Source organism: Drosophila hydei, unplaced genomic scaffold (genome assembly GCF_003285905.1).
Source record: "Drosophila hydei strain 15085-1641.00,03,60 unplaced genomic scaffold, DhydRS2 tig00008119-arrow-pilon, whole genome shotgun sequence".
Lineage (NCBI taxonomy): Eukaryota > Metazoa > Arthropoda > Insecta > Diptera > Drosophilidae > Drosophila > Drosophila hydei.
Genome location: NW_022045830.1, coordinates 6,252,253 through 6,279,149, shown reverse-complemented (window position 1 = coordinate 6,279,149; position 26,897 = coordinate 6,252,253). Strand labels below are relative to the sequence as shown.

Below are 26,897 nucleotides of genomic sequence, written 5' to 3'. Positions count from 1 at the left end.
TTGCTCTTATTTGGCAACCAACAGCGACGCACACTTTTTAAGTCACTAACCAATTTGTGAGCACCTCTTTCCGAAATCCCTTTGTTACTTTAATTTTTGTGTCATGATGGCAACGAGTTTTTTTTTTGGGTGCGACCAATCCACAAAAATGGCAAGCAATTGGCTTTTATGGCAAAACAAAACACAGCCCAGTCATTCGGGTATCCTTTAGCCACTCTCAAACGTCCACCCAACACTTCACACCACTCAACTTTGGCCACACTCCTCTTTGAAGTTGCCATTACAATCGCAGTCCATTTGACTTTTCCTTTTTTTTCACAGTTTTTACACCATTTGCAGCTGTGCGGTAAAATGATTTTCGTTACTTTTTGTGGTTGTGATTATTTTTGGCTTTTGCTGCTACTGCTGTTTGTGGCTGCTGTCATCTGTATTATCAATTCTGGTAGACATTCAACTCAATTTAATAACTTATTTGTTTGAATTCAATTTTGGTCAACCAATGTGAATTGACAAATGTATTTGAGGACCTACGCGGCCCTATCCTTGTTCAGTTCCTAATATTATTGGTTGCTTATCGTTGTTGACACCCGATTTCACGCACTTATTATTCCATTTTGTCGAGCTACTATTAAATGGAACGCAGTTGCAAAGCGCATTTACAAAGTTGCTTAAATTAACTAAATTAGCTTAGGGCAAAAGTTGGCCTAAGTGAACTGTCGACGTTCGTTTCCACACAAAGCCATAAACCTAAACGGCCTGAAATCTTGTTTAAACAAAGCACAAAAAGTTGGTTTCCCTTTTATTAACTTCATTGCCCCCAGCATTTTGTTACAAGCGGAACCGGAAGCTAAAGTCGTTGCCATAGCCAGACGTTTGCTGTCTGTACTCTGTGTGTATATGTTTGTGTACTTGTGTGTAGGTAGCAGTATGCATTGTCGGCGTCTTGGCCATACACTGGAGGTGGTAGTTGGTCGTGTTTCGTCTAATGACAAAGACCTAAGAAAAAATAAGCTCATGCTTCCGCAATAACATAACTTAAAACTGCCTTTTAGCTTTAACAGCTCCAGTCTGCCAGCTTAGTACAAACCAAACCACTTTACCGAAAAGAAAAAAAAGAAAAACTCGAGCTGAGCTATAAATATCATAGTAGTATAAGCTTAACAGTTTAAATTGGTGCTTACAAGCCAAAAGTGTTGGTGGAATTCGCATTCACGAATCGATTCCTATATAAAAACAAGAAATAATTAATTTTATATTACATTTCCATGACTTTTCTCTCTCAAAACGAACATATGAAAAGGAAATGAAGTTTTAAAGGTTGTGCGGCGTGTTTGGGTCGTGCTTCTTGCCTGAAACAATTATATCACGCGCACATTTCCATAAACTGTGCTGCCAAGAAAATGTTTGCTAAGTTTAGAAACATTCAAAATAGGATAAAAATTACGCCTACAGCAAATATGGAAATATACCCAGCCGAGACAGTTGAATAACTTTCTCAATTATGTGAGCGTTAAGCTATACAAGCAATTTACAATTCTGTGTAATGACTATTATATTTTTAAATTGACAAGCGAGAAGTTAACATTATAATCGTTGTAATATGTTGGAAGCGATGGCAAACTGCACGTATTTTTAGTTTATTTTATATTTTTTATAATTTAATTTTAACTACAATTCATGCAGCCCCAAATGACATCACCCCGTAATGAAATTAGCCATAGACCAAAAATTAAAGCACACATATAAATTTGTAGAGCATTATGCAGTGATTCTGGGTCATCAACACGTTAGGCTGGGCTGGGCAGGGGCTTTTCGGAGTGTTGTAGCCCACCACAAACCCAGCAAACAGACTAAAACACCTGCGGCGAACAAAAGGCAAATACACAAAGCGGCCGCAATGTCTTGGCCATTCAAACTCATTTGGCGGCCATTAATTGCAAGTTTATTGCCAGAAAATGGCGGCCACCGGTACCAAACCATCCGAGCCCACAGCCGGAACAGCGTCCGTTCCCAAAAACTCTCACAGCTGTTTGCTCTGCCTGCCGCGATGCGCAAAATTAACGACGCGCTCTTAAATATGGCGATGGCTGAGGTGCTGCATGTGCGGGTTTGTTTGTTTAACAATAGGTGTGACTGCCAGGCTCTGAGTTACTTTTATGATATTATGACAGAATCCTCCTTATATGCACATATATATACATTTCGAGCAACTGCGTGGCCATAGTGATGGCTGTGCTGAAGTGAACGTGGAGTAAGAATCTGATGCAAATGATTATCATAAATCCGGTTTAAGAATCTCCTTTAAGCGTTTAATCTCAAAGACTGTGAAGTCAGAGATTTATGATTCAATTATGATTTATTTTGCTTAAACTATGATTAATTGAACTTTTGCTTCGTTACAAATTCAAATTTAAATTCAACTTAACTAAATTCTTCCAAAATATTTCCATTAAATTATCTTGAACTATATTCATTTCGGTTTATTTGCTTAATTTGTTAATTCGCTTAGGCAAACGTCGGACTTAAGAGCTACTCAGTCGGGCTGCAATGTCCCTCTCTATTCTTGATAATTCTTACTCAAATATTTTAACGTTTCTGTGTCAATACCAAGAACGGCCTGCCGTGCTTTCTAACATTTACATTTGACTTTTACGCTGTCATTTATTTTCATTCACTCTTAATCAAAATCCAAATTTCACATTAATTTGATGTTTGGTGTCCTGAATTTAAATGTAAACTTCCATGACATTATGCGATCTGAGTCGTATCTTTGTAATAGACACTGTGTGCTCAGAGACAGCGCACGACAACCTTTAGCCAAGTCTGGCCCACTTCGTGTTCAGCCCAAATTTTCCGGTTGAGTATCACGCCCACATGCTCAAGGGAAGAATAACATTCACATGGCCCTCAACGCAGCATGATAGCTCGTAGTCAGCCCGGTTTTTGAATACCAAATACGAAATACGAAATACGAAAAACGAACTGTTTAAGCGCGTTGGCATACTGCTGCTTTTTGCCATTGCTCTTTTTACGGGCTTTCGTGGCATCGCCTACTAAATGTCGAACTACGTTTTGGGCCAGCATTTTGCCGTTAACAGGGCCAAGATAAACAGATGCCCTGCCGCTTGGTTGGCTGGAGTTAAACAGCTGCATACCACCCCACGTGGCCACGCATAGTAGTCGCAGCTCTACAGCGGCAATTGCAGCTGCCCCTTTCCGCGTACTACTCCTTTTCCTCTTAACTCTAACCGAAAAACCCCATACGCCCCAAAGCTATTCTCGTTCGACGTGCAGCTAAACGAACTTTCAATGGTTTTCATGGCTTGGCATTGTAGAATTTGTGTACTAGGAAGTGAATAGCGACATTGTGAGTGTTGGATATTGTGTGTTGGCCACCATGGACAAAAACAAGCTGAAAAGTATGCTACAGTTTACACGCTGTGCGCCCAACTGCAGCGATGAGTTGAGCATTTTAAGTACTGAACTTTTTTCGTCTCAATTAGAGTTGTTTGCTTTTTGGCGAACTGTCAAGGCACTATTACGTTTGTCGAGCCCCACAACGGCCGCTGCTAATAAGCCACAGCCATAAATCAATTGGTTTCCGGGGATCCAGTCGACCAGCTGAGCCTAGCTGAAGCTCCTACAAAAAATTGACGTCAATCGTAACAAACATGCCTGATAAAGCATCAGGTCTAGCATAAGCAAAATACCAATATATAAACAGTGAAATACAAAATGCTCATTGCTGAAACTTATCACGCAATTAGAGCCACTGCACACCTGGCCATAAATTACGGCCTCAGCACAAAAGTAGGCAACAACAGGCCGCAAAAAATTAAAAGCTCCGGCAAAACCTGATGAAAAGCAGTAAGCAAAGTGAAACAAAACGTAGCACACAGAATTTGTGTGAGCAGCTATTTGTGTGTATATTTTGTGTGCTGTGTTCTGTGTGCAAGAACTTTGCACTTCCGCAGCCAGCAAAGCAAAACTGCCAGGCTCACAGAGCGTATGATTAATGCGTTATAATAAAAGATGATTTGTTTTAAGGGTAGGCACAAGCCAATGTGAAAAGTCAACAGCCGCTACATAAAAGCCAAGCTCCCATTCGAAATGGGATCAGGTGCTACACCCGATACACACTCAAACACAAACACAAATACACGTACACACTCACACAATTACAATGTCTGACGGTGTGCTGCATGTAAATTGGCTTGAATGTATTTTTGGTCTGTGAGTCGCGTTTAAATTTGCTTTTCTTGTATATTTGTCGTTTCGGCTGGTAAACTCATCAATAGCTAAAATAGAAAGTAGATTGAGCTTTTATATTCTTAGAACGAGACAACAATATTTCTATTAATAGGTGCAAAATGTCAGAGACTCCAATTGAAGCTTACTTAAATTGATGCTTTAATTGTAGCCAATCGATTTTTACGTAAAAGTATTCGTTATGCACGGGAAAGTAAAAAATACTTTTTTCGTACCATAGAATAATACAACTTTATTCACATTTATATCGCCCACAATCGGTTGACTGATGAGCCACAGAATCCCCCATCCAACAGGTTGTTTTCTTTTCCTCTGTGGGCAATGAGGAAAGCATAAATACAAGGCTATGGCGATGTCGAGCGCTGAATGTGCGTCATCAGCTAAAACTAGACACCCACAGAAAAGAAATGATAAAAGACGCACTCGAATCTCTGTGGTCTACTTCAGATGCGACTCTTCCCAGTCTCCCCCAAAGACATTTATATAAATGGGCGACAAATAAGCCAAAACTACCAGCTTTTTACAAGACACTAGACGCATGACAAAAACACACAAAAACTCCCAGAACAATGCATTCAATTATCAGGAACAGCTTCCATTTCCATTCCCATTGCTGCCAATTGCTTTCTACTGCCAAAAGCAAGCAGTTTGCATAAATGACTTTTGTGCTCTGTTACTAGAAAAATGACTCTGAGTGTAAATTCAACTTAAAATGAGAGTGGAACTCCGTCTATGCTAGAAGTGTGCCATTGCTGCTGCTGTTATTGCTGTTAGCACCAATTATATGATACAAAACTTTGCAGCACAATGTTGTTCGTCCAAATGTAATTCAGGCCATGGACACAAGTTTCAAATGAAGCACAAGTACTTACACATATATATGTATATTGTAGAAATATTCGACCTTGGTTCAATCTTAGCTCAACTCCAAATACCCAAATGCTTTTTGCGCCAAATTGTCTGTGCATAAATTGAGCGTATTATCAACTAACTATGACCAAATCATAACACATACACACTAACAGATACAAAGCCAGATTGGTGAGGGATCAGGGTAATGCTTTGCCTATTGATAAGTAAACCAAATTGATGGATGGGCGCCATTGGCGAATAGCTTGCGGTTTTGCAAAGAAGGCGCCAGACAAGCTGGCGACAGGCTGCTGATAAGCCCTCAGGGCTTCAATAACAGTACTATAAATAGAAAGTTCTTGTTACAAGAGATTTACCAAAGGCTTTGCACATGAGCTGCCCTAAATTAAACATCACCAATTTTGTAGGCCTTAAAGTTTCCTTACTTAAAGTTAGCCAAGCGAAAAGCATTGCCTCAGTTATCATTGTTGTTGCTATTGGCATTGGTGAGCCAAAATGGCGGAGTGTGGGGCTGCTCGTAAATGTTTTACTCATTAGCAATGGCGTGAAAAGCTCAATAAACGCCTTCAGCCCATAACAGAAAACCAAACGCTGCCAACGAATGCAATCAAACTGAAGCCGAAACTAAAGAAACAATATAAATGCCATTATGATATGAACATAAAAGCCAGCACAAGCGGATGACTCAACCAAAACCAATTTGTTGGCGCCCAATAAAAACAATAAAAATATTGCTACACTTATTAAAGTCCAAACATTCAGTTTCACGCATTTTATACGGCTCAACAAACTCTGCGTAATCGGTTTCAGTTTATTTCTTACTTTTTTGCTGCACTAATGGGCAACAAGTATATGAGTACAATAAATATCTGTGCAAATATCTGTATGCAGTATCATAAATCGTTATATATTTATGTCTATAACACTTGATACGAACAATTTTTGCCAGACAGCAAGCTGAGCTCATCGGTGCCATTCCTTATACATTTAATATGAGTATACTTCAGCGCTATTTCAAATCGTTCGCTGTGACTCAGTTGCTAATTAAAAGCAGTTCTCGTATTCGTTTGAGTCACTAAGAGAGAAAATTTATAAAAAATGTTTTTATTTTTAATTGGAATTGTTTCCTAATGAGAAATTCTTCTTTTTATTAGAATAAGTACTGGAAAGTATCGTTAAAAAAACTATTTTCTAACTGTATATAAGCTAACATGTGATGATGTGAGAAACCATGAAGTCTGAACAATGCAATAAATATATTTTTCAAGCATTCATGCATTCGCAGCAAATGGCATGGAAGTGAACTTTAACGTCGAGATCTATGATTTATTGTGATTTAAATGCGGTTTGTTTTGTGCTCTACTCTATCCGCACTATAATATGTTTGTCTGGCTAAACATTCGTTTAATATTGATGGTCATGTCGACACTTTCAGCTTGCTACATAGTGTGACAGCTGTAACGACATTTGACGCCCACCGTAAATGTTATGCCCCAAGCTTTTGGCTTTTATATGCCACTTACTGAGAGCAGTCAAAGTTCAGTTCACAGATTATAGACTTTTTGTTGCGTCAGCAGCATGTAGGAGTATTTCAACAAACATCATAAATCATCTCGCACGGTTTACTATAAAGGTGAAAAGGAAATGCAGTTTAAAAATATTCTTCCATGAGTTTACTATTTACGAATACTATGGTTAGAGCCAAGGGGAAAAATATAACATTTTGAAATGAAAACTTTACATAAACACAAAATTTGTACATGTTAAATAAAGTATTTTATTACATTTGAAAGTTCATGGATGCGGAAAACTCGTTTGTACGAATCTGTTCTTAACAGACGATTTTAATTGGTTAAGCAATAAATAAATGTGGAAGCCCTTCACGCTGCCTTTCCAATTACATTTGAAAATAAATCCTGATAGCAACTATCTTGATTAAATATAGTGTGCAATACAATTTTCTTGCCATACGAGAACCGTTTTAATTAGATACACGGTCGTACAATGCAGTCATGTGCCACACTAATGATGCTGATGGAATATACCCATAGACAGCTGCATGAGATGCTGCTCACATGTTTTGCTGGGCATTTTTGTGTGTAGGGCAGGGCAATATATCACACATACGCCACGTTGCTCATTACGCATTCGCCCAGTGGTAATCATTTCTGTAAACTGTTTTCGATCTGCGCATCGTGTGGTCTTCCCCTTCGTATTGTTTCAATGCCCACGCCCACACAAAACGCATATGCGAGGCACGTAGAAGCCTTTTTGTGTCCCACAACAGCAGCAGCAACAGCAACAGCAACAACATCAAGAAAGTCTGCTGTCAGTCCTCAGAGTCGATGGCAACGTCAACTTGACTCGCCTGTCAGTCAGCTAACAAATGAAGCACCGTTGAGGCTCCAGGAAAACTATTTATATGCGGCCTCCAAAGGCGTGGCCGGGGTGTGGCAAGGGAGCGGCCAGGATATGTGTGGTATCTGAATGGTTGCCTCCTTGCTGGGGCACAGCCTAGCCATTTATGGGCAACATATTTAAGCGCATTGTTTGCGACCATTGGCGCCTCTGTTTTGATTAATAGCCAACGCGGTAAGCCCTACCTAGGACAATGGACAGTGGTCAATACTTACACAGCCGCGCAAAAATATTTGCAATGCCAGCTAAATTGAATCTCTGTTAACTGTTTTGGCCAAATGCGCAACGTTGGCATCATTGCGCGTGCCAGTCGCGTTCCAAAGTCTGTCCCCGGGCTAATTGACTGCAAGTTTGTTTAAGCCTTGGGGATGGGTAACTGGCTAACTAGCCAACTAACTAACTGGCTCCACCCTGCCATCTTTCGAACATACACGCTGTGTCTTTTTATCAGCTGGTGCCACACGCACAAACAATTTAGTTTTACTAAGTTGCCAGCTTGCCCTCCCCTGGGTTGCTGTGAATAATGTTCCGAGCTTTGAAGCTGAATGTTAAGAATAAGCAAAGGGGCATGGGACAGTAGACGATGCAGCGGACGAGGACGAGCTTGATGATGATAATGGCCTCGTTGCTGTTACTTGCTGCTTGTTGCCCTCTTGTTGTTGATGTTGAGCTTGTTGTTTTTGTTATTCGGGCTCGTTGGCTTAATTGATTTAGTCAGAGCTGCATAGAGTTTAATAGTTGCTCATTTTTTATGTGACGTCCAGGCGAAACAACAACCACAGCAGCCACAATCGGTCCCTTAGGTGGCAATTAATATTTGCCACCACTGTGTTACACATTTGACACGCGACACAAAATACAGAAACCGGTTGAGTAACTCCTCAAACGCCACATTTGCCTACAGCACGGCCACAGTGCGCATGCAGTCGCCAGTCGACGCCAACGCGACTTTAAACAACTTGGCGGATAGCTGCCTCCTCTCAGTGAGTTCAGATTCTTGACTGCCGGCACATGGCCATGAATGGCATCTTATCTTGTAGCTCTGCCAGCGTTGTCAGCGGTGCACTTAAGTGGGACGACATTTTAATTATTTATTAGTAGATCAACTAGTGAGAAATTTCAAGAATCTTGATTAGGTAATCGAATAGTCCTGATACTCTGTGGCGTTAGTGACACAGGCATTACACACTTTTATTGATTGTTTTATTATAAAATCTTTAAAATATTTGCCTAAAATAACTTCATTCACTATAATATTTTTTAGTATCATAAAGAAATACTAATACTAATACATAGCTGTAACAAGATATTTGAGTCTGCTGTATAAATATTATTACACACATCAGAGTTATTTTATTACAGGGTAACTGTTGAGGGTAACTTTTGCCATCGGGGAGTAGACCTAGCAAACAAGTATTCATTCATTCAAGTATTCATCAGAGAAAACTTAACTGCGTATTTGATTGAACGGGTGCTGTGAACCACATCGCACATATTAACACGATCATTGCGATGTTTAATTGCTAATCGTAATAATATTATAATAGTGCATTTTGCTATAATTAACTAAGATCGAACTTGATTTATGCGGTTGCTTGGCTGCAGTTAGCGCTGATACCATTTATAGACAATGTCGCTGCTCGTAGCCCAGTTCCAATTAATCAACCAAGCAGTTGGCAGATCATATATAAACAATGTTAGGGCATTACCAATGGAGTCAGTTCCACCTCAGCTTCAGCGGAGATCGGACTCAAAAGGGATAATAAATTTCCCATTGAATTGCTCAACAATATGCGAACAACAGCGGTAAGCAATTAATTGAATTTAATTAATGCCTGTTTCGGAGATTGAACATCATTTACACCTGCAGTTGCTGCTGCCGCTTGTGGCCCTAGTGGCCGCCCTCCATATTGATGGTGGCATGGCGCATGTGGTGCCATTAACACTGCCAGTGGCAGGTACGTATTTGGTAGCACAGCCGTCGCCAGTTCTGTTGCTGGTGCAGCCGCCAGAGGATGATGGCAGCTATAAGCCGCCAAATGGCGCTGATGATGGACTGTGGAAGCCGCAGCCAGGCTTGGAGGGCGAATATGTGGAGTCCTCTACGGGAGATAGCAACGCGATTGAAGAGGCGCAGATAATTAACAACGCTGCCTCTGCGGCTGCTAATGCTGCTGATGAGGCTGGTTCAAGTGTGGTAGATGCTGCTGCGGCTGCTGCTGGCGACGAAGGTGGAGCCAATGGTGCCGGTGGTGGTGGCGGTGGTGGCGCTGGACAGGCCGGGCAAGCCGGTGGCATATTGGGTGGCGCTGGTGGCAGTGGCGGTTCTGGTGGTGATGGTAGCGCTGGTGGGGGCGGAGCTGGAGGTGGCGGCGGTGGCGGTGGTACAGTTACATCCGGCGAAAGCGGCCAAAATGGAGAGCCCGGTGCACCAAGTCCAGCTGGCCCACAGCCGGATGGCGAAGATGGTACGGATGGTGCAGATGGACCCGACGGACCGGACGGATCCAAGGGCGGCAAAGGAGGCAAAGGCGGAAAGGGAGCTCGCAATGGCGCCGGAGGCGGCGGTGGTGCTGGTGGCGCTGCACCTCAGCCTGCACCGACTCCTGTTGTGCTTCCGGCACCCGTCTGGCAACAGCCTGAACTCAATTTGATGTAAGTAGGAAAGAAAATACTTTATTACAAAAATTGCTCACATCCTCTACTTGCAGTGCCGTGGTCTAACCAACCGTCCTGTGCCTTCTGCTGCCAGTTTCACGTAGTCATTTAAGTCTCTATTAGCCATAGGACTAGTCAATTGTGTCAGAACCAAGCAAACGAATATTAAAATTCGAGAATGCCCAAAACGCAACCACTGCTCTGTTTGCATATATACAATCGTGGTAAACTCTTGCACAGCATGCAATGCAAGGTCGTATTAGTGCTTGCAGTAAATCTGCACACTTTACAAACTCTCTTGCAGCAGCTGGACAAAGTTTGTAGCCTAGCAACAGCTGTTTGACATCTAAAATAACAATGCACATTAAAATTCATATTTACTTCGGCCATGTCACTCTCTCTCTCACTCTCCCTTTTACATTCTTTCTCTTTCAATCCGTTCGGGTTCCCCTAGCATCGGGAGATTTATGAGTAATATAAACTCTTCTCAAAGCAATAAATAAGCTTATCCAGCACGTGTGCCCACAACTATGTTAAAGTTCAAGCATTTCTTGTTTTTAGCCTTAACCTTATATGTTATACATCATTGTGTGTCATAAGCTTCAGCTTTTGACAGCTGCTCTCAATAGCGTCGTAAATTTCTCACCAGCCTAAAAGCAGGCAACACAAATTTGAAAGTTCTCTACCCAAGTGAGAGAGAGAGAGAAAGATAGAGTGAGAGACAGTTAGAATATTTAGTTTAATTAAATAAAATGTCAACCACAAATTGACAATTTTAGATATTTTTCGCATTGTTTACCATGCACCTGGCAGCTGCTGCTGTTGCTGCTGCTGCATATGAGGCAAATTGTAAGTTTATTGCAGCGCACGTTCAACGCAACATGAAGTGAATGCAGCAGCCAAAATCAATTTTCTGCTGTTGCTGCTGCTGCATTGAACACATTCCCACAGCAGCGTTTGGCGAAATGAAAAGGAAGCCCGTAGAAACAGTTTGCCAGACAGCAATCAGCAACCCGAAATCGCATTTCACATTTTCCGCTGCTTACTTTGTGTGCAAATGCGCGAAACGCTCGGAGTATTTGCTGCATCAACTGCAGTGGCAGCAGCAAATTTTGTTGCCTTATCTCTACGTATTGTTTCAATTTGTTGCAGTTGCCAAAATTTCGACGGTAATGTATCTGTGTTATTTTTACGTTAGCCCTTTTGTTTCAGATAATTACGCAGGAGTGCAAATATTTGAGAATTTGCTTGTTCTGGATAGCCAATACAACTGACAGCATTAAATATGCGCCCATCCATTTAAAGAAATAGAGAAATTTAATAAAATTGATGACTACATATCTTAAATTAAAGATAGAGCTGTCTACTCAGGCATTATTAACTTTTCACTTCTAGATTTATTTCTTATAATTTTATATATTTATTTGAGAATGTGAAGCAGTCACCACACAGGCGGGTCTAATCAGCTAAACATCGCAATTAGCAATATTCATGTGGTCAGAGATGTTTTTTCTATACGCTGAACATATTTGCACAAAGTGTTACATTAAGTTATTTTGTGTTTATTAATATATAGCAGCATATATATGTAGGGTATTCAACCAAAAACGCAGCGTTGCTTAAAACATGAAACAAAATTCACTAGAATTAAGTAAAGCAAAAAGAAAGCGTAAATAAATTTTAAATTATTCAAGCCAATTCATCTGTAAAATAACACAGCTTTATAGAGAAATTATTATTTCAAAAGAAAACTCGATGACTTTTCAATGTATTTCCCTAAGTTACAACTTGCAGCAACTTGCAATTCCAACTCTAAGCAACGTTGCAATTACAATAGTTTCGATTTTATTTCAACACTTTAACTTATTTACATATATTCAAATTTGAGCAATTAGGCCATAAATTAACGCCTCAACCATAAATTAAATTGAAGTAATAACTGAAAACCACTTCAGTAAAAATATGCAAAACGTTGCCAGAAAACGCCTACCACAAAAAATGGGAAAAAAGTAGTTTCTATCAATTTGCCAGAGATAGAAGAGAACCAACTCTCGAAAATGGCTTAGTAATTGTGTTATTTTATACAAATTGTTAACTGGCATTTGTTTGCTTAACGGTTCTCGTTGTTGTTTCTGCTGGTGCTGCAAAATTGGTCGCTGGGCTGGAAGTGACCCTCCAATTAAACGTGGTTCTCGCCAACTGGTTGTCAAATTGGTGGTTCATGCAAATGAGCCGCAAAACGCCAGCAACAGAATTCTTCGAAACCTATGAAATATGAAAAGCAAAAATTTATAAAAAAAAAATAGAAAAACAATGAGGTAAATCGTGGCAAGAAGCAAAGAGCCGCCTGGCTGCCACTTGTGCAAATCAACGCCAAAAATTGCAATAATAAAGTTGGCAAAAATGATTTGCGCCAACAGCAACAACAGTAAAAACACCAACATCAAAAATGTAGCACATTCACTTTTGACGTGGGGTTGGGCCACGCCTCACACTTGTGGCAGGCTGCACAAACGTTACGGTCATGCTACCGTTGCATTGCCTGCAACAGCAACAGTTGTGGCTGCCACACAATCTGAACTGACCATTTAAGCGGCTGCTCGCAATTTAAATAATTTCAATTGCGCTTTATTGTTTTTTCTCAAGCATAATTAAATAAGATTTGATCAAGCCAAAGACGTGATCCTTAACTACACATATCTCTGGCGAAGGTCATTCGAGCGAACTCAAATACAGATTTGTTGCCAAATGAATGTCTAATTAAATAGCTTCATTTTAGTGCTTGCTTTTGCGACCCTGCCTAAGCCTGTTAAATGGCCTTTTTAGCTGAGCAGGTTGGGGTTGGGTTTTCGGGCTTCGTGACCCTTCTGTTATTTATGCGAATCGAACAGTGTTGGTCACTTGTGCTATGACCTTTGCGTGTGCGGCGTAGATTGTTAATTTTTAATTAGTCGGCCACGTTGGGCATTCCCTGTAATTGACGTCGAGCCGCCAAGGTTATTGATTAGTGCAAAGGTTGCATTTCAATTTATGGCTCACCGGCATGAGGTGTACAAATTAATTTCAGCCCGAGGCTAACACCAAACAGTCGCACAAATTGAAAAGCACCCACGTTCTGCTACTACATATTTGTTACTGAGTTACCCGCAAACAGCTCGAAGCAAATGCACATGGGGAGCGATACAGAAATTCACAGTCAGAAAAGTGAAAATAGTACAGATTCGATTTTCCGCATTGATTGACTGCTTGTCTCTTTCACTGAAAGCCTTTGGCCACCGTTCGATGCGAGCTCCACTCCTTTGCTTTCCCGCTCATCGGTATATGCACATTCCAAACGGCGTACGGCAAATACGTGTGCATTCATTTCCAATTGTACACATATTTGCGATTCTAGTGCTTATAGCTGTGCATATATGTGACAAGCAGCGCACAAGGCTTACACTGTTTAACATTCAAATGGAATTGCAATTGAATGCGAACTAAAATGCTATAAAATGTATAAATACTAGATAAATTCTGAGCTAAAGCGGATACATTGAAAAATTCGTATGAGAGGCTCACAGTATTTTAGTTCAATTCTGAGAATAAAGTAGAACGTAAGAAATTTTCAACTCAAATACACCTGCGCATTATCATATTATATAGTTTAATTCTATTAAAGTCTACTCATTTAGAACAGAAAATGAATGGGAAACGTCTTTAGCTATTTTCAGTAAAAACGAATTTGTGTTCAAATACATTTTTGCAGTTTATTTGTCTGTTTGCAGTTTCATATAATATATAGATACATAACTCGTACAAGATTCATTGAAAATTACAACAATTATTTACAACATTCTGGTTCAGGGTTGCTCAAAGCAAAGATAAATCGAGGAGTTGTATAGGAGAAGAAAGTGAAGAAAGTGGAAAACTAGAAAGTTCGACCATTAAGTCATATGACTGAAGTTGGCAGAAGAGAGATAGAAGTATACAGTATAAGAGTAGAAGTATGAGCATAAGAGCTGAAAATAATTATTGAGAGTTCAAAAGTTGAAAAGGACGGGGGACTACTCGAAGCGATCAAGCGAGTTAGCGGGCAAATGAGACAGCAGCTCATATCTCCCGTGTGTATTCCTTTCCGTTCAAGTGCGTGTGTGTATGACAGTGATGGAAATATGTAGTTGCAGATAGTTAGACAGGTAGCGTAAAAGAGATAGCTGCCTTCGGTAGTCGTTAGAGTGTCGGGCAGATTATATAGAAAAGCTCGTCGTTATCATTGTGGTTAATGGCAGACTCTGGCAGATCCTCAACTTAGTAATGGTTGTATTGCTCGCGGTACTGACCATCATCCTCATGCGCAGAGCCACCATAGTAGCCACCGTGGGAAGCACCACCATGACTGGCTGCTGCCACAGCGTTCAGATGAGCAGCGCGTGCGTGCTGCACCTCTGCGGGCTCAACGGGCACACCATTGTGGATGACTGGGATGTGGATGGGACCCTTATGCGCATAGCCAGAGGAATAGCTCTGGGCGTGACTATCGTGGCTGGCATCCCAACGACCGTCATAGCGACCATCATCCCAGGAGCTGTGAGAACTACCGTGCGCTGAGGCCTGAGAAAGAGCGGCATAGTGAGCGGCCTTAGCGTGCTGCACTTCGGGGGTATCGACAGGCACTCCATTGTGGATCACAGGCACGTGATAGCCACCGTGGGCAATGGGAGCGATGGCATGGCCAGAACGAGCGGCAGCGTGGGCGGCAAAGTGAGCGGCCTTGGCATGCTGGACCTCGGGAGTCTCGACGGGAGCACCATGGGCGTGAGCCACCTGACCCAGAGCCTTGGCATGGGCAGCATAGTGTTCAGCCTTAGCAGCCTGGACATCGGGTGTATCGATTGGGACACCGCCATGGGTGAGGGGTACGTGGGCAGGAGCAGCGCCATAGGCCCAGCCACCACCATAGATCGAACGCTTGTAAAGATGATGACCACCAGCGTTGTGAGCGGCAGCGGCATGAGCAGCAGCATGGGCAGCCTTGGCGTGCTGAACTTCGGGTGTGTCAACGGGCACGCCGCCGTGGGTCAGAACCGGGATGTGGATTCCGTGAGCATATGGCACGTAAGCGGCATGGCCATGAGCAGCGGCATAGACAGGAGCAACATGGGGTACAGCTGGAGCTTGGGGCAGATTGGTGCCAACGGCATTGAAGCCATGATGTGGATCAGCAGTGTATGATACAGATTGCAAATGACCGTGCCCATCAACATAGGAATAGGAGCCGCGTGTGGTGCCATCATGAGCTCGAGTCTCGTGCTTCTGTGAGTTCGGATCGGCATAACCGTATGAATAGGTATGGCTATGAGGGTCCAGATGCTGGTATTGTGTGGAGACAGCGCCATGCCAAGAGGCGGACACCGTCGAGATGAGCAGCACGGCGGCAATCAGCTATAAGAGATAAAAAAAAAAAGAGAACGTGGGAAAGAGTATAATTAAGAGTTAACCGTGGTTATGCCATAGCTCATGCAGATACGTAACAGCTGACGCCAGCTGGCGGCGCAATAATTGTGTTTGTCAGTCAATTGGTCAGTCTTTAAAACAATTTCTCTTACGATTGCCTTTCGCCTGGCTGGCAATCTGACCGCCTCTTTCTGTTCGAACCATCCACACAACACTCTCTTACATATCTCTGGCTGCTATTAGGCGCCATCAAGCGAAACGTTTGATTTGATTTCGTTTCGAGATACTACTCGTCTAGCCAAGTAGCCAAGTATTACCGCATACGAGGCCATTATTATGTGGAGTAGCTTTAGAGCCACCTGTGAGGGGTGCAGTAAAGCTAACCGACATGCAACATGTCAACGGCTTATCAGCTAAAATTTGTAGTGGTTGATGGCAACGGGTCTAATTTCTCGGTGGTTTCTGTGTCACTGGACATGCAGCTGTAAAAGTGGGCAAAGCCCGTAGCTTACTGCTGCATTGGTTGGAGAATAATTAAATAATTAAAATCTAAGCTGTTGTATAATTGAATTGGAATCATTTCCAAAAAACTTTAAAGGAGTTTTTCAAATTGTATTTCATTTGAAAATATTGCTTTATCCAATGAGGAATGGTAGAACTTCATGCTACAATTTCAGTTGATCTTATGTTTCTATTCAGCTACTGTTTAAAATTCAATATTAGAAGCTAGAGAATAATTTCCGATATTGATTGTGTATTTACAGTTATCTTCGGCTCTCAATCAATTATTAGGGCACCTTAATTTTTTAAGGCTTCTCAGGACTCTTAAGTCGTTTTCTCCAATTATAATTTTCTTAGACACTTAACTTGTCAAATATCCTTCTTAACATATTCTGTAAAATATGCGTTTGTTTACTTACAAATGGCTTCATTTTTGTTTACAAAACGTAAATCACAAGTTGAGTTGATTTTTAAAAAACGGTCGCAGGCCGTTCGAAGGAGTAGGGTTAGCTGGGAAGTAACAGAAAACTGACTATACACACACGACACGGCACAGTTACTTGTCGCTGGACGCTGGTTGAACCTCCTAGAATCTCGACTAGGACTGTTAACGAACTGTGCTGACTGTTGGCTGGCGGCTCTAATATATACCGCCAGAGACAGCGTCGGCTGAGACGCCGGCGACTGCGCAAAAACAAAGACAAAGACAAAAGCAAAAGTAATAACCAGAGCAATACACACATACACACACACACACACTCACATGCCATGCCACAATAACAGTAACTACAATAAGAGCAATAGCAGAACAATGTGGCACAAAAGTAATCGAATTACAACGTTAATCGCGGCTCCAAGCTGGTTTTAGCCAAAAGCCGAAGCTGAAGCCGAAGCCGAAGCGGCAGTCGCAACCGCTGCAAAATCAAGCGATGAATGTTGCCCATGCATGTTACCAGCGGGTTTATAGCTAGAAATGGCTATAAAACTTTATATATATACTACGCATATGTGCTTATGTATGAAGCTAACGGTGCTGCATTTTGCGTTTGTCACTGCAAATGCTGCCCTGACCTTGCTTTCGATCGACTCAATCGTTATGGCCACGTCGGAAAAGAATTTTAATTGCTATCTTGGCGGGTTTTTATGACTATTTTGGCTGTTTTGTGAACGCGTTGGTGAATGCGAATGTGTGGGCATTTGAACTTCCGTGCATTGAACAATTAGTACTCATTATTCGGCATATACATTTTATGTGCGATCTTATCGTCGCGTGCCTTTCCAAAAAAAAAAAAGTAAAAATGCCCACAGACCACGCCCGCAAGCACTCACATCAGCCGCTAACAAGGGGCCTGTGCTTGGCAGCATGGGCAGCAAATTAAAAAATTCTTATGAATTTGTTATGCTAGTGCGGCGCTTAGGGAGCTGCAGTTGCCATAGCTTGCAACATGCCACGGGCCACAAACGAAAATCAACGAACAAAAAAATATAAAAAAGCAAAGAAAAAAAATTGTAAACCAATTTCTGGGCGTTTTGCCTCTTTAATCATTGAACTGCATCGAAAACGGGCTGAAACGAAAAGTTTGCAAATTAAAAACAAAAGCATAGCGTACAAAACAAAAGACATAAAACAGAGTATTGCTGTTGTTGCCACATGTTGCAGCATTTCTTTAAAGTTCAATCTTGATGTTGCATTTGCCACACTTTGCAACAACTGCTGCTGTTGTTGTTGCTGATGTTGATTTTGTTGTTATTCTTTTATTGTTTTACTTGCTAGACTTACTACACACAAGAAACACATTTAATAACGAATGCGCATTGAGAGTTCGATCATTTGCATTCGATAGGCGCCATCCATTGCTGCGGCGTGTGTGTTGCATGTGGCACACAAAGCCGCAACTTAATTTACCTTGTCTCAACTGCAACGTCAGCGCCAGTTTCATTTAAATAAAACACATGCAACTTGCTCTCTTGAACTCCCCCTACAAAACCTACAACTCAATATCTGTGTGTGTGTGCGTGTGTGGCTTGGGGGCGTGGCGGGTGTGTTTTGACATTTTTGCGGCATGCGCAACATTATAAATGATATTCCCGTTGTCACCTTCGTTTTCATTTTCATTTTTGTAAGTTTCTGCAAATATATTTCGTTGTGTTTGCCGACATGTGGGCTGAGCTACTCAAGTGCAATCTACAGATTTGTGCATGCCCACCTATCCTGCAATTTGTGAGCTATAATTATAATTTTATATGGGTGCGCTACATGCAAAACGGTGCGGCATACTCGTATAACACATATATGCATAAATAAAATACTGCATAAAAGTGTTAATAAAATAATTATATGATATAGTTGTATTTGAAATCAAAATGACACCGCGCACGGCTATTACAAATTTTAATTAGTTTAATTTATGTGCTTAAGAAATATGCAATTGGCTAAAACAAGTGCAAAATGGTGGCAAATAAATGCCTGAATGGCGCTGAATGCTTCACATTCACTTGCAACAATTACAAGTTACGCTAAATTAACACCTGATTGTATTTTATTGGGTAAAAAAAAACATTTAGGAACAATTATTAATGTAACGGGTATACTTTATATGTAAATTTAAGAATACAATTTATAATTGCATTAATCGTAAATAATTCTTAATACCTTTAAGATAAAAAATACAATAATAATGATTTTTATAAAATTATTTTTTCTTTTATTTTAATATTCTACTTAGTATATAGGCCGTACAAAAATATATTATGTATACGCATGTTGAACTCTCATATTTATACATATATATATCAATATATAATGTTTATATATAGACAAGAAAATAATTTTATTTATTCTTTTAGTTTCAGTACGTCACATTATATCCATTCATTTTCTACACACTTAGTATAACCTTCACAATGAATATATTGCGTATACGCCTATTTCACTTTAACTAAAATGCTTTAGCACTTATGGTTCATTAACTCTAACCCACAATTAAATATATAAGCTTAGCACCCTCTATGCCCTACAATTACTAACAAATTTGAGACAATCGCATGCAACTACACATCAGCTGGCTTACAGTTACGGTCATAAGTATCGCAACGCAAGATGTAGGTGGGCGTACGCTGCCTGTTTGGTCTTATTTATCAGCAAATATGCAAATTTTGGCATTCAACAGAATAGGAGAATACAAAACAGAAAATGCGGCAGTAAATTGAAAGCCAAATGCCTTGCCAATTGTCAGCGTCGCATTAATTATTCTTGTTCAGATTTGTAGCTATCAAAAGTAATTGTTTATTTGGGATATATATTTTTTAGACAGTCAGGTGTTATGTGCAGTCAGTTTATCTTGCTATTCGATAATCCATATTCATAAGCAAAATCATGTTTAATTAATTGCACTAGCTGTAAACAACATAATTATAGCGAATTCTACCACATTGAGACTGTGACTTGACCAGTTGACCAGCTGAGCAGCTGAACAGTTGAGCAGCTGACCAATTAATGATCTGCTGGGCCATTAGGCAAATGAATACGACAACACCAACACTTGACTCGATCCAATTAGAAGCAATTAATATTCAAATACAGCCAGTGAAGACAATAAAATGGTGTACCACACGACATAGCCAGCAAACCACGTGGTCATAACCAATGCAACGCAAAGTCAATTCAATCTGGCCTGGGAAATCAGAGTAGACCACTCAGGACCCGTCACGCATCACTGAACTGCAGCTGGCATTGAAATTCTTGCAATCGTCTCAGCTTTTGTTAGTTATTTGGAAGTCATTAATGCAACTGCACCGCTGCTCCGTTTTGCTCGATGAGGTGCACTGAAGCGCAACCGCCACTCTTTGTCGGATTTTGGCCAGGCGGATACAGACGACTCGCACAATGGGGTGTGATTTCGCACTCTAACTATTAGTGTATGGGTGTATCAATTATTTCATTGCCTTCATATGTCTTATGTTATTTGTTCTTACATAAGCTTTGGCTTCAAATATTTGCTGTTAATTATCTTTAGCTAATTGCTGAGAAATCATTGCATATATGAATATAGAATGATGTTTTAGCATTGGGTTAAGACTACACAGGTGTAACACCCTGTACTTGGGTTTGCGATTAAATATGGTATTGATATTTATCAGAATTTTCGAAAATTTAAAATTAATATTTTATTTTTTATATTATATTAATGAGTAAATAACTCGAATCCAATCTAATAACAAATAGTTTTGATCTATTGAAAAGATTTCATTGATCCCCTACGTTTTATAGCTATCTTGGTTTTCAACCAACTGCAAGAAGTTAGTTAAAGTTACTAGAGCAAACACCCTGTTGCTTAAGAATTAAATCAATGTGCTAAGCGTGCAAAGTTAAAATAAATCATTAAAATTTATGAATTTAATTGCCTTCAATTATTGCCACAGATAAAAAGCGTTCCAAACTAAGATCGCAACTTGAACTGCCACCCATAAACAAGCTCTTGCTACCGCTTGCAGTTGATCGCAGAGCACTTGTAGTTTCTATTTGGATTTGGATTTGATTTGATTTGATTCAGCTATACGCGCTGAGTAGCAGATAATTCAATTCAATCAACGGTGGCCGCCCTAACATGAAATTACAAAAATTATGGACGCGGACGGCACAAAAAGTTGTCTAACTATTATTAAGGCGTAGCTGGACGAGAAAGGAGGGGCCACAGTAGCGGAGGTGGAATACTGTTTTGTCTTGGTATGTGGTTATGCCAATTGACACAGGACGGGTCGCTGCAAGTTAATTGACTTCTGCTCCAAGGGCCAAGCAACTGTCGCGTTTTCTGCTACACAGAAATCAAATTACGAATATTGTTCAAAAAATGATTGATTGGGCAGTTGTGTGCGCGCATTAGATGGCAATTTGTCTGGGATGCGATTTGGGTGCAGTGGCCCGTCAAACGCGTGGGTTGGCTTGCCACTAGTGATATTGATATTAATATTGCATTTTGTGGCCCAGTTCCAGACAGCCAACAAACTGAAGCAGCAGCCACAGTCACAGCCACAGCTTCAGCCGCAGCGGCAGCAGCAGCAGCAGCTGGCATACAACTTGAAGCAATTTGACACGCTTCAAACCAGTCTTTTGGCTGGTTCGCTTGCATCACTTTGTACCGCCTTAATATTTGGGGCCAGTTGGCTTCCAACTGTGCGTCGATTCGCCACAGAAACTCTGGTCACCTACAGATGTAGCTATAGATGACTTTCATGCTTGAAATAAATTGCTAAACGACCATGATCTGATAACATAACTTAGGATACGCACGTGCCACACAACCAGGAATGCTCGCGCCTCGGTGACATTCTTAACCTTCAACGTAGTTGACATGGAAATTCTTAGCGTGCGATAAGCGGAGAAAAATAACGAATGGATATCCATTTGCTGACAAACCCCAAAAAAAGTGACACATAAACCGCACAGCAACAACTCTGATAGCCACATGCAGCACGCTGTTATGTTCGGATTCATGTCTTTAAAGTGCGCACAAGCGCATGAAATGACGGCCGGCCAACTGGTTGCAGACCATTGCTGGGGGCGCGACTCACCGTTTGGCCTCTGATATTAAAAACCAAAACAAAAAACATTCCAAAAAAAACCAACTCAACCAACATTCATAAAAATAAGCCAAAAAAGTTAAACTTGCGCTCTTCAGCAACCAACTGACCACCCAACGATCCCGAATCCAAACCAAAACCAAACCCAACACGTCGCTCCGTCGCAACTTGATGGGGCAAGCCGCTACGTGCGCTGGCAACCGTTGCAAATGGAGTTGACTGGCTCGACTGCTGTGCTAAGGTAAGCAAATAGGCGCTGAGTATAACCTCGGTGAAATTGATTCGCATCTGTGGAATCCTCTGTAAAATGAGCGTATAAAATAAAGGTGAGCACTGGTTGCGCGACTACTGCTCTCGCTTTTAAGGATGTTGAGGCGAAACGTGGCATTTAATTTGTACACCATAAAATGTTATAAAATACAGTACAGATTTTGTTACTTTATCGTGGGCAGGGCGCCGTACACAGCACAGCTGAAGTTGGTCAAATTGTGCACACGATGCTGAGAGATACATAAAAATAGTCAAATCATTAAATGATGCAGACTTTTAAGTAGCTACTTATTTTGAAAGAAAATGACACCAGCTTTGTGCTGCATTAAAAAGCTTGCAAATGTGTTTACATTTGAAACAGAATTTATTTACTTAAGTCAACTAAAGCGATCAAATTATGTAAGGTTCTAGCTTTAGAAGAACTTCAGTTTATAGCTACGGCCTAGCTGTGCTATAACATTTTACAGTGTGTAGTGACTAATCGATATAAATCGAAAACTAAGCTGATTTTAAAGTTAACTTGCAAATCTTTTCGAATTGATGATAGACTAAGCCCGTGAATATTTATTTCATGTTATTTCTGCTGAAAAGCAGACACTCTAAATACCTTGTCTGTTCTAACAAATTGGCTTTGTGAAAAAGGATTCAGGTACTGTAATGTATATCGGAAAGCGAATCTAATTGGTATTGTGATATATGTTCAGACATGTCAGCTAGCCTGGAGGCCTTCATTGTATATTTATGTTTTCTCATATTTCAGCTACATTTATTATTTAGCCCTATTTCAAGGTCGCGTCAGTGACACCTCTGCTAGCCCACACCCAATCACCGCTAGTCAAATGCGAGTAAATGCCCAAATTGAGAAGAAGAAAAAACAACAACAAATGTCGCTCAAGTGTCGCACGATTAGGGCTCTCTCTGTCTTTCTCTGTACCCCCTATGCATCTCTATCCAAATGTCGGCCTGTCAGCTTCAGTTTCACTTTCAAATTCATGCAATGACAGGAACGAAAAATGTCCACAATGCCTGTCAAACAAGCTGCCATCGAAATAACAAAGGTCAGAGCTGAAACTTTTCAATTGATTGATCGGATAGGTCTTGCTCTATGGCAGCTTACCAGTTGCCCAGGCCGACCCTTGACTATTCAGCTCAGACTTTCAAGGTTAATTAGCACCAGGAGATACTGAGATTAGAGCAAAGAAATGCAGCAAAATTGCTTTGGCCAAGTTACAAACTGTTCTCTGCCGCAAAGTTGACCTGCAGCAAAGTTTATGGAATTAAAAAAAAACTATGAAAAGATAATTAAGCTGGGCTAACGCAGTAAATAGAGCAAAAAGAAATTATGAAAAAATGTAAAAAGAAAGCGCGCAGCATTAAACAAGTATAAGGAACTAGCAGAAATTGGATAGCAAGGGATTCCGGTGGAGCTATACTAAGAATTCCTTTTCCTGGCTAATTGCGCATTGCCTGCCCATCGCTGTCCTTAGAGTGAGACAGCAGCTTGCTTTTTAATTGCAACCAATCCTTTTGCATGCCATCTATTGCATTATTGCTGACTAATTGCCGCAATCGATTTTGCATAAACGACATAAGGCAATCGAATTGTCACTTGCAATCACAGCATGAAAATTGCGTGAAAGTTCGCAATTGGATTGAAAAGCAAATGAAAATGCAGCGGATCAAATTGAAATCAAATGGATTGCATGGAATACAGCGCAACTTGTTAGCGCTATTAGCGACAACAGCGGCAAATCGACAGCAACATTTACAAAAGCAACAACAACGACAACAACATTACTCACACACACGACGTCAGACATACATTTAATGAATGCGGCAGTGACGCATGCAAGTGGTGCATGTTGCGTATACGCAATTTCTGGCTCGTCAGCCTTGAGGTGTGTCCGAAAAAAAAGCAGAAATACAAAACCAGTTGCAGCTGTGCAATGTGTTGATTAGAGCAACTTGCGTGTGCCAACAAATTGTAAGTCAATGCCATGGCGAAGTTCAGCACACACACAAAACTTGCAAATGAATGGAGTGTCTAATGGAGACTAATCGATGCGTGTGCAATGTCGAGTTCAATGCTTTTCACGGAATCAATTTTTGTGGGAATTCACAATAAATTCCAATGGCAGCGCACTGAACCCTTCAGAAATAACATAAGAGAATGTCCCTCATGGTATTCACATTTAATTACAAATATTTTATTAGGTACTTAGTACGGCATATGACACTTGGTGTCTGAGAGCGTGTCTGAATCTCAAATATGCTTAATTTATATTCCAGATTGGCGTTTGGCAAGTCTGAATTGTTGCAATCGTATTTTTATTTAGTTTGGTTAGCCAACAGCAACAACCTACAAAATGTTCGCATTCAGTGTCGGCAGTGGGCAATATTATTAACCATATCAATTGCCTAAGTGCAACACCTTTGCACATGCGCAACCAGGCGATCGGCAAAAGCTTGGCCCGGTCAACTTATGCGGGCGGGTGGTCACTCATTTGAAATTGCAATCGCAAACGCCGTTAACACTAGTCGTTGGCTTAGCCATTGGCTTAGCCGTTGCTGTTGCCGTTGTCGGTGCCGTTGCCGTAGCCATCGTAAAAGTGCAAAGTCACGGATGAACGAGTCGACAGCTGGCAGTTGGCTGACAGTTGGAGTTGCCGTTGAAGCCGGTGGAACTTTGCTTCAGCGATTCGTTTTAATTGATTTTGTTGTGCCTGGCTGTTGCTCGATTGCAGCAGGAACGGCAACGCCTGCACCACCAGCCACCACAACCACACAACATGCACCAGCCGACCCACCGCCGATGAGTTGCTAAACTAAATTCGCGCTTGGGCAACTAATTTAACTGAACATGTTGTGGAGACAGTGGAACTCAATCCATGCCCCGGTATGCAAAAGAGTTGCCAAACATTCGCGGCCAAATTCGGCGGCTCCTAATTGTGGATTTTTGCATCCAGTCACCGCAAAGCCAGAGCCACCGTGGCGATTATTCCACTTGGCACCCTCTCGCTTCATTGCCTGATTTTAAAGCTGTTGTTTTTGTTGGTGTTATTGTAATTGCCATGGTTTGTACATTTTTTGGCTAATTTTCAAATGCGGCGGCGGCTTCGACGGCGTCGGCAGCGGCCCAATGGATTTCCATTTCCACTCGCTTGCCATAAACTTTTAGTGGCAAATGTTATTGGGCCACTCCGAGTTGTTGCTGTTGCTATTGCTTTTGATGGTGTTTATGCAATCAAAATTCTTGCTAGCCCCACGGCAAATACCAACAACAACAACAACCAATACCACGGCTCGAATTGCACTTGTGGGTGCAATTGTAATTATCCTAATTTATGTTGTACGCTGCTCGCTTTGTGGCAGCTTTCGATTGCACCGCCCAACAACAACAATGGCCCGGCTATGTCGGATTCTAACGCTGTACAGATTTATTGTAAATTATCTAGCCACTTGACAATGATCGATAGTATAAGATTTATGCACAGGTATTAAAACGTTGACCATTTTTGGATTAGCAATGAGGCTACTGCAGCTCCAACTACAGCGGTTCCACAATTGCGGGCAGTGTTTAGCTTGTGGCTGGCCAACGATTTTGGTTTGTACCTGCCTCTATTCGAAATACTTTCCACTGGCATGGCTGTCATTCGATATTTCCAATAATTAGCCAAAATAAATGGCGACGATTTGAATCGCAAGTCCCGGATTTGGTGCATTAGTGGAATATCTGCAGTGAAATTATGCAAAGCAAATTGATTGGCAGTAATGCAGTAATCAAGCGAATAAACAAATACACAGATAATTAATTGGTCATTGTGATTCACTTCAAAAAAATATGTTTACATTTTTAATTAACATTATAATATTCAATTCGTTTTTCCAATTAAATTTAAATTCAATAGCTATTACAATTGACTTTTTGGTAAGCTTTTTGGTAATGCTGGAATATGTCCTTTTTTATTTTTACACGTAAATTCCTTTGTAATGATTTTTTAAATGACAAATATCTCAATATCAATCAAAGGCAAAGAATATGTTAATTTAATTACAGTTGCATACATATGTACTCGTTAATATTCCCATAAATATTCATGGCTTTAACGGAACTACAGAGCAAGCACAAAAACAATAAAAAATTAATTCTTTACAGCATAACACACATTGGAAAGAATAAACAGTGCCGCCCACAGCCATTGGTTATTTGCAATGAAAACATTTACTCAGGTCGCCACCTCGGAAAATGCATTATAAGCCCAGTTAGAAGCTCACACGCACATACGCACACAAACACTCACACACGCACACACAATGGCAATCATAAATAAATTAGATAATAAAAAATACTTCAATAACAATAACAGGCATAACGAATAAACAAATTAAAGTGTTCAACAAATACGTTAAGAATTATTATCGCAATTGAATTTGAAGCGGGGCTCGGCACATATTATGACGACATTCGCAGACGGCTTGAATGCCAACAGGTGTAGATAATAATAAATAAAAAAAAAACAATTTTGAGCATAACGTATCAATGTTCTATCGACATATCAGGTGTGGTCCAGACCATACAAATTGAAATGTTCTTGTCAAAGTCTGACAACAAATAAGCTCAATCATTCATGCAATCAATTAATCGAGTACGAAAGCGCAGACAACGCCAATTCGAATGATTAATGTACACCTTATGGTGTTTATGATAATTAATACCACTCGAATGTCAAATTGCAATTTATTTACACGCACTTTAGAGTTGACAACTCGCATTTATTCTGTTGTGAAATGAATTTAATTAAGTGCATGATTTTCATCTGACAATCCAATGACACGAGCTGTAGAGCGGATGATAATTCGTATCAGAACTCAGTGTCCCCTCTCTCTCTGTCCCT

At 40.8% G+C, this 26,897-nt stretch overlaps 2 protein-coding genes across 2 annotated transcripts; one reads left to right on the top strand and one right to left on the bottom strand.

Moving 5' to 3' along the window:
- Positions 1–9,283: 9,283 nt before the first annotated feature.
- On the top strand, positions 9,284–10,409 carry LOC111600653 (PE-PGRS family protein PE_PGRS33). Its single transcript, XM_023316875.2, has 3 exons — positions 9,284–9,363; positions 9,428–10,212; positions 10,269–10,409. The coding sequence occupies exons 1-3, from the start codon at positions 9,349–9,351 to the stop codon at positions 10,279–10,281; spliced, it is 813 nt and encodes a 270-aa protein (XP_023172643.2). The 5' UTR covers positions 9,284–9,348; the 3' UTR covers positions 10,282–10,409.
- Positions 10,410–14,351: 3,942 nt separating this feature from the next.
- LOC111600639 (histidine-rich protein PFHRP-II) lies at positions 14,352–16,757 on the bottom strand. The gene is made up of 2 exons (XM_023316846.2): positions 16,572–16,757; positions 14,352–15,639 (listed from the first exon to the last, which is right to left on the bottom strand). The coding sequence occupies exons 1-2, from the start codon at positions 16,581–16,583 to the stop codon at positions 14,506–14,508; spliced, it is 1,146 nt and encodes a 381-aa protein (XP_023172614.2). The 5' UTR covers positions 16,584–16,757; the 3' UTR covers positions 14,352–14,505.
- Between the last annotated feature and the right edge of the window lie 10,140 nt (positions 16,758–26,897).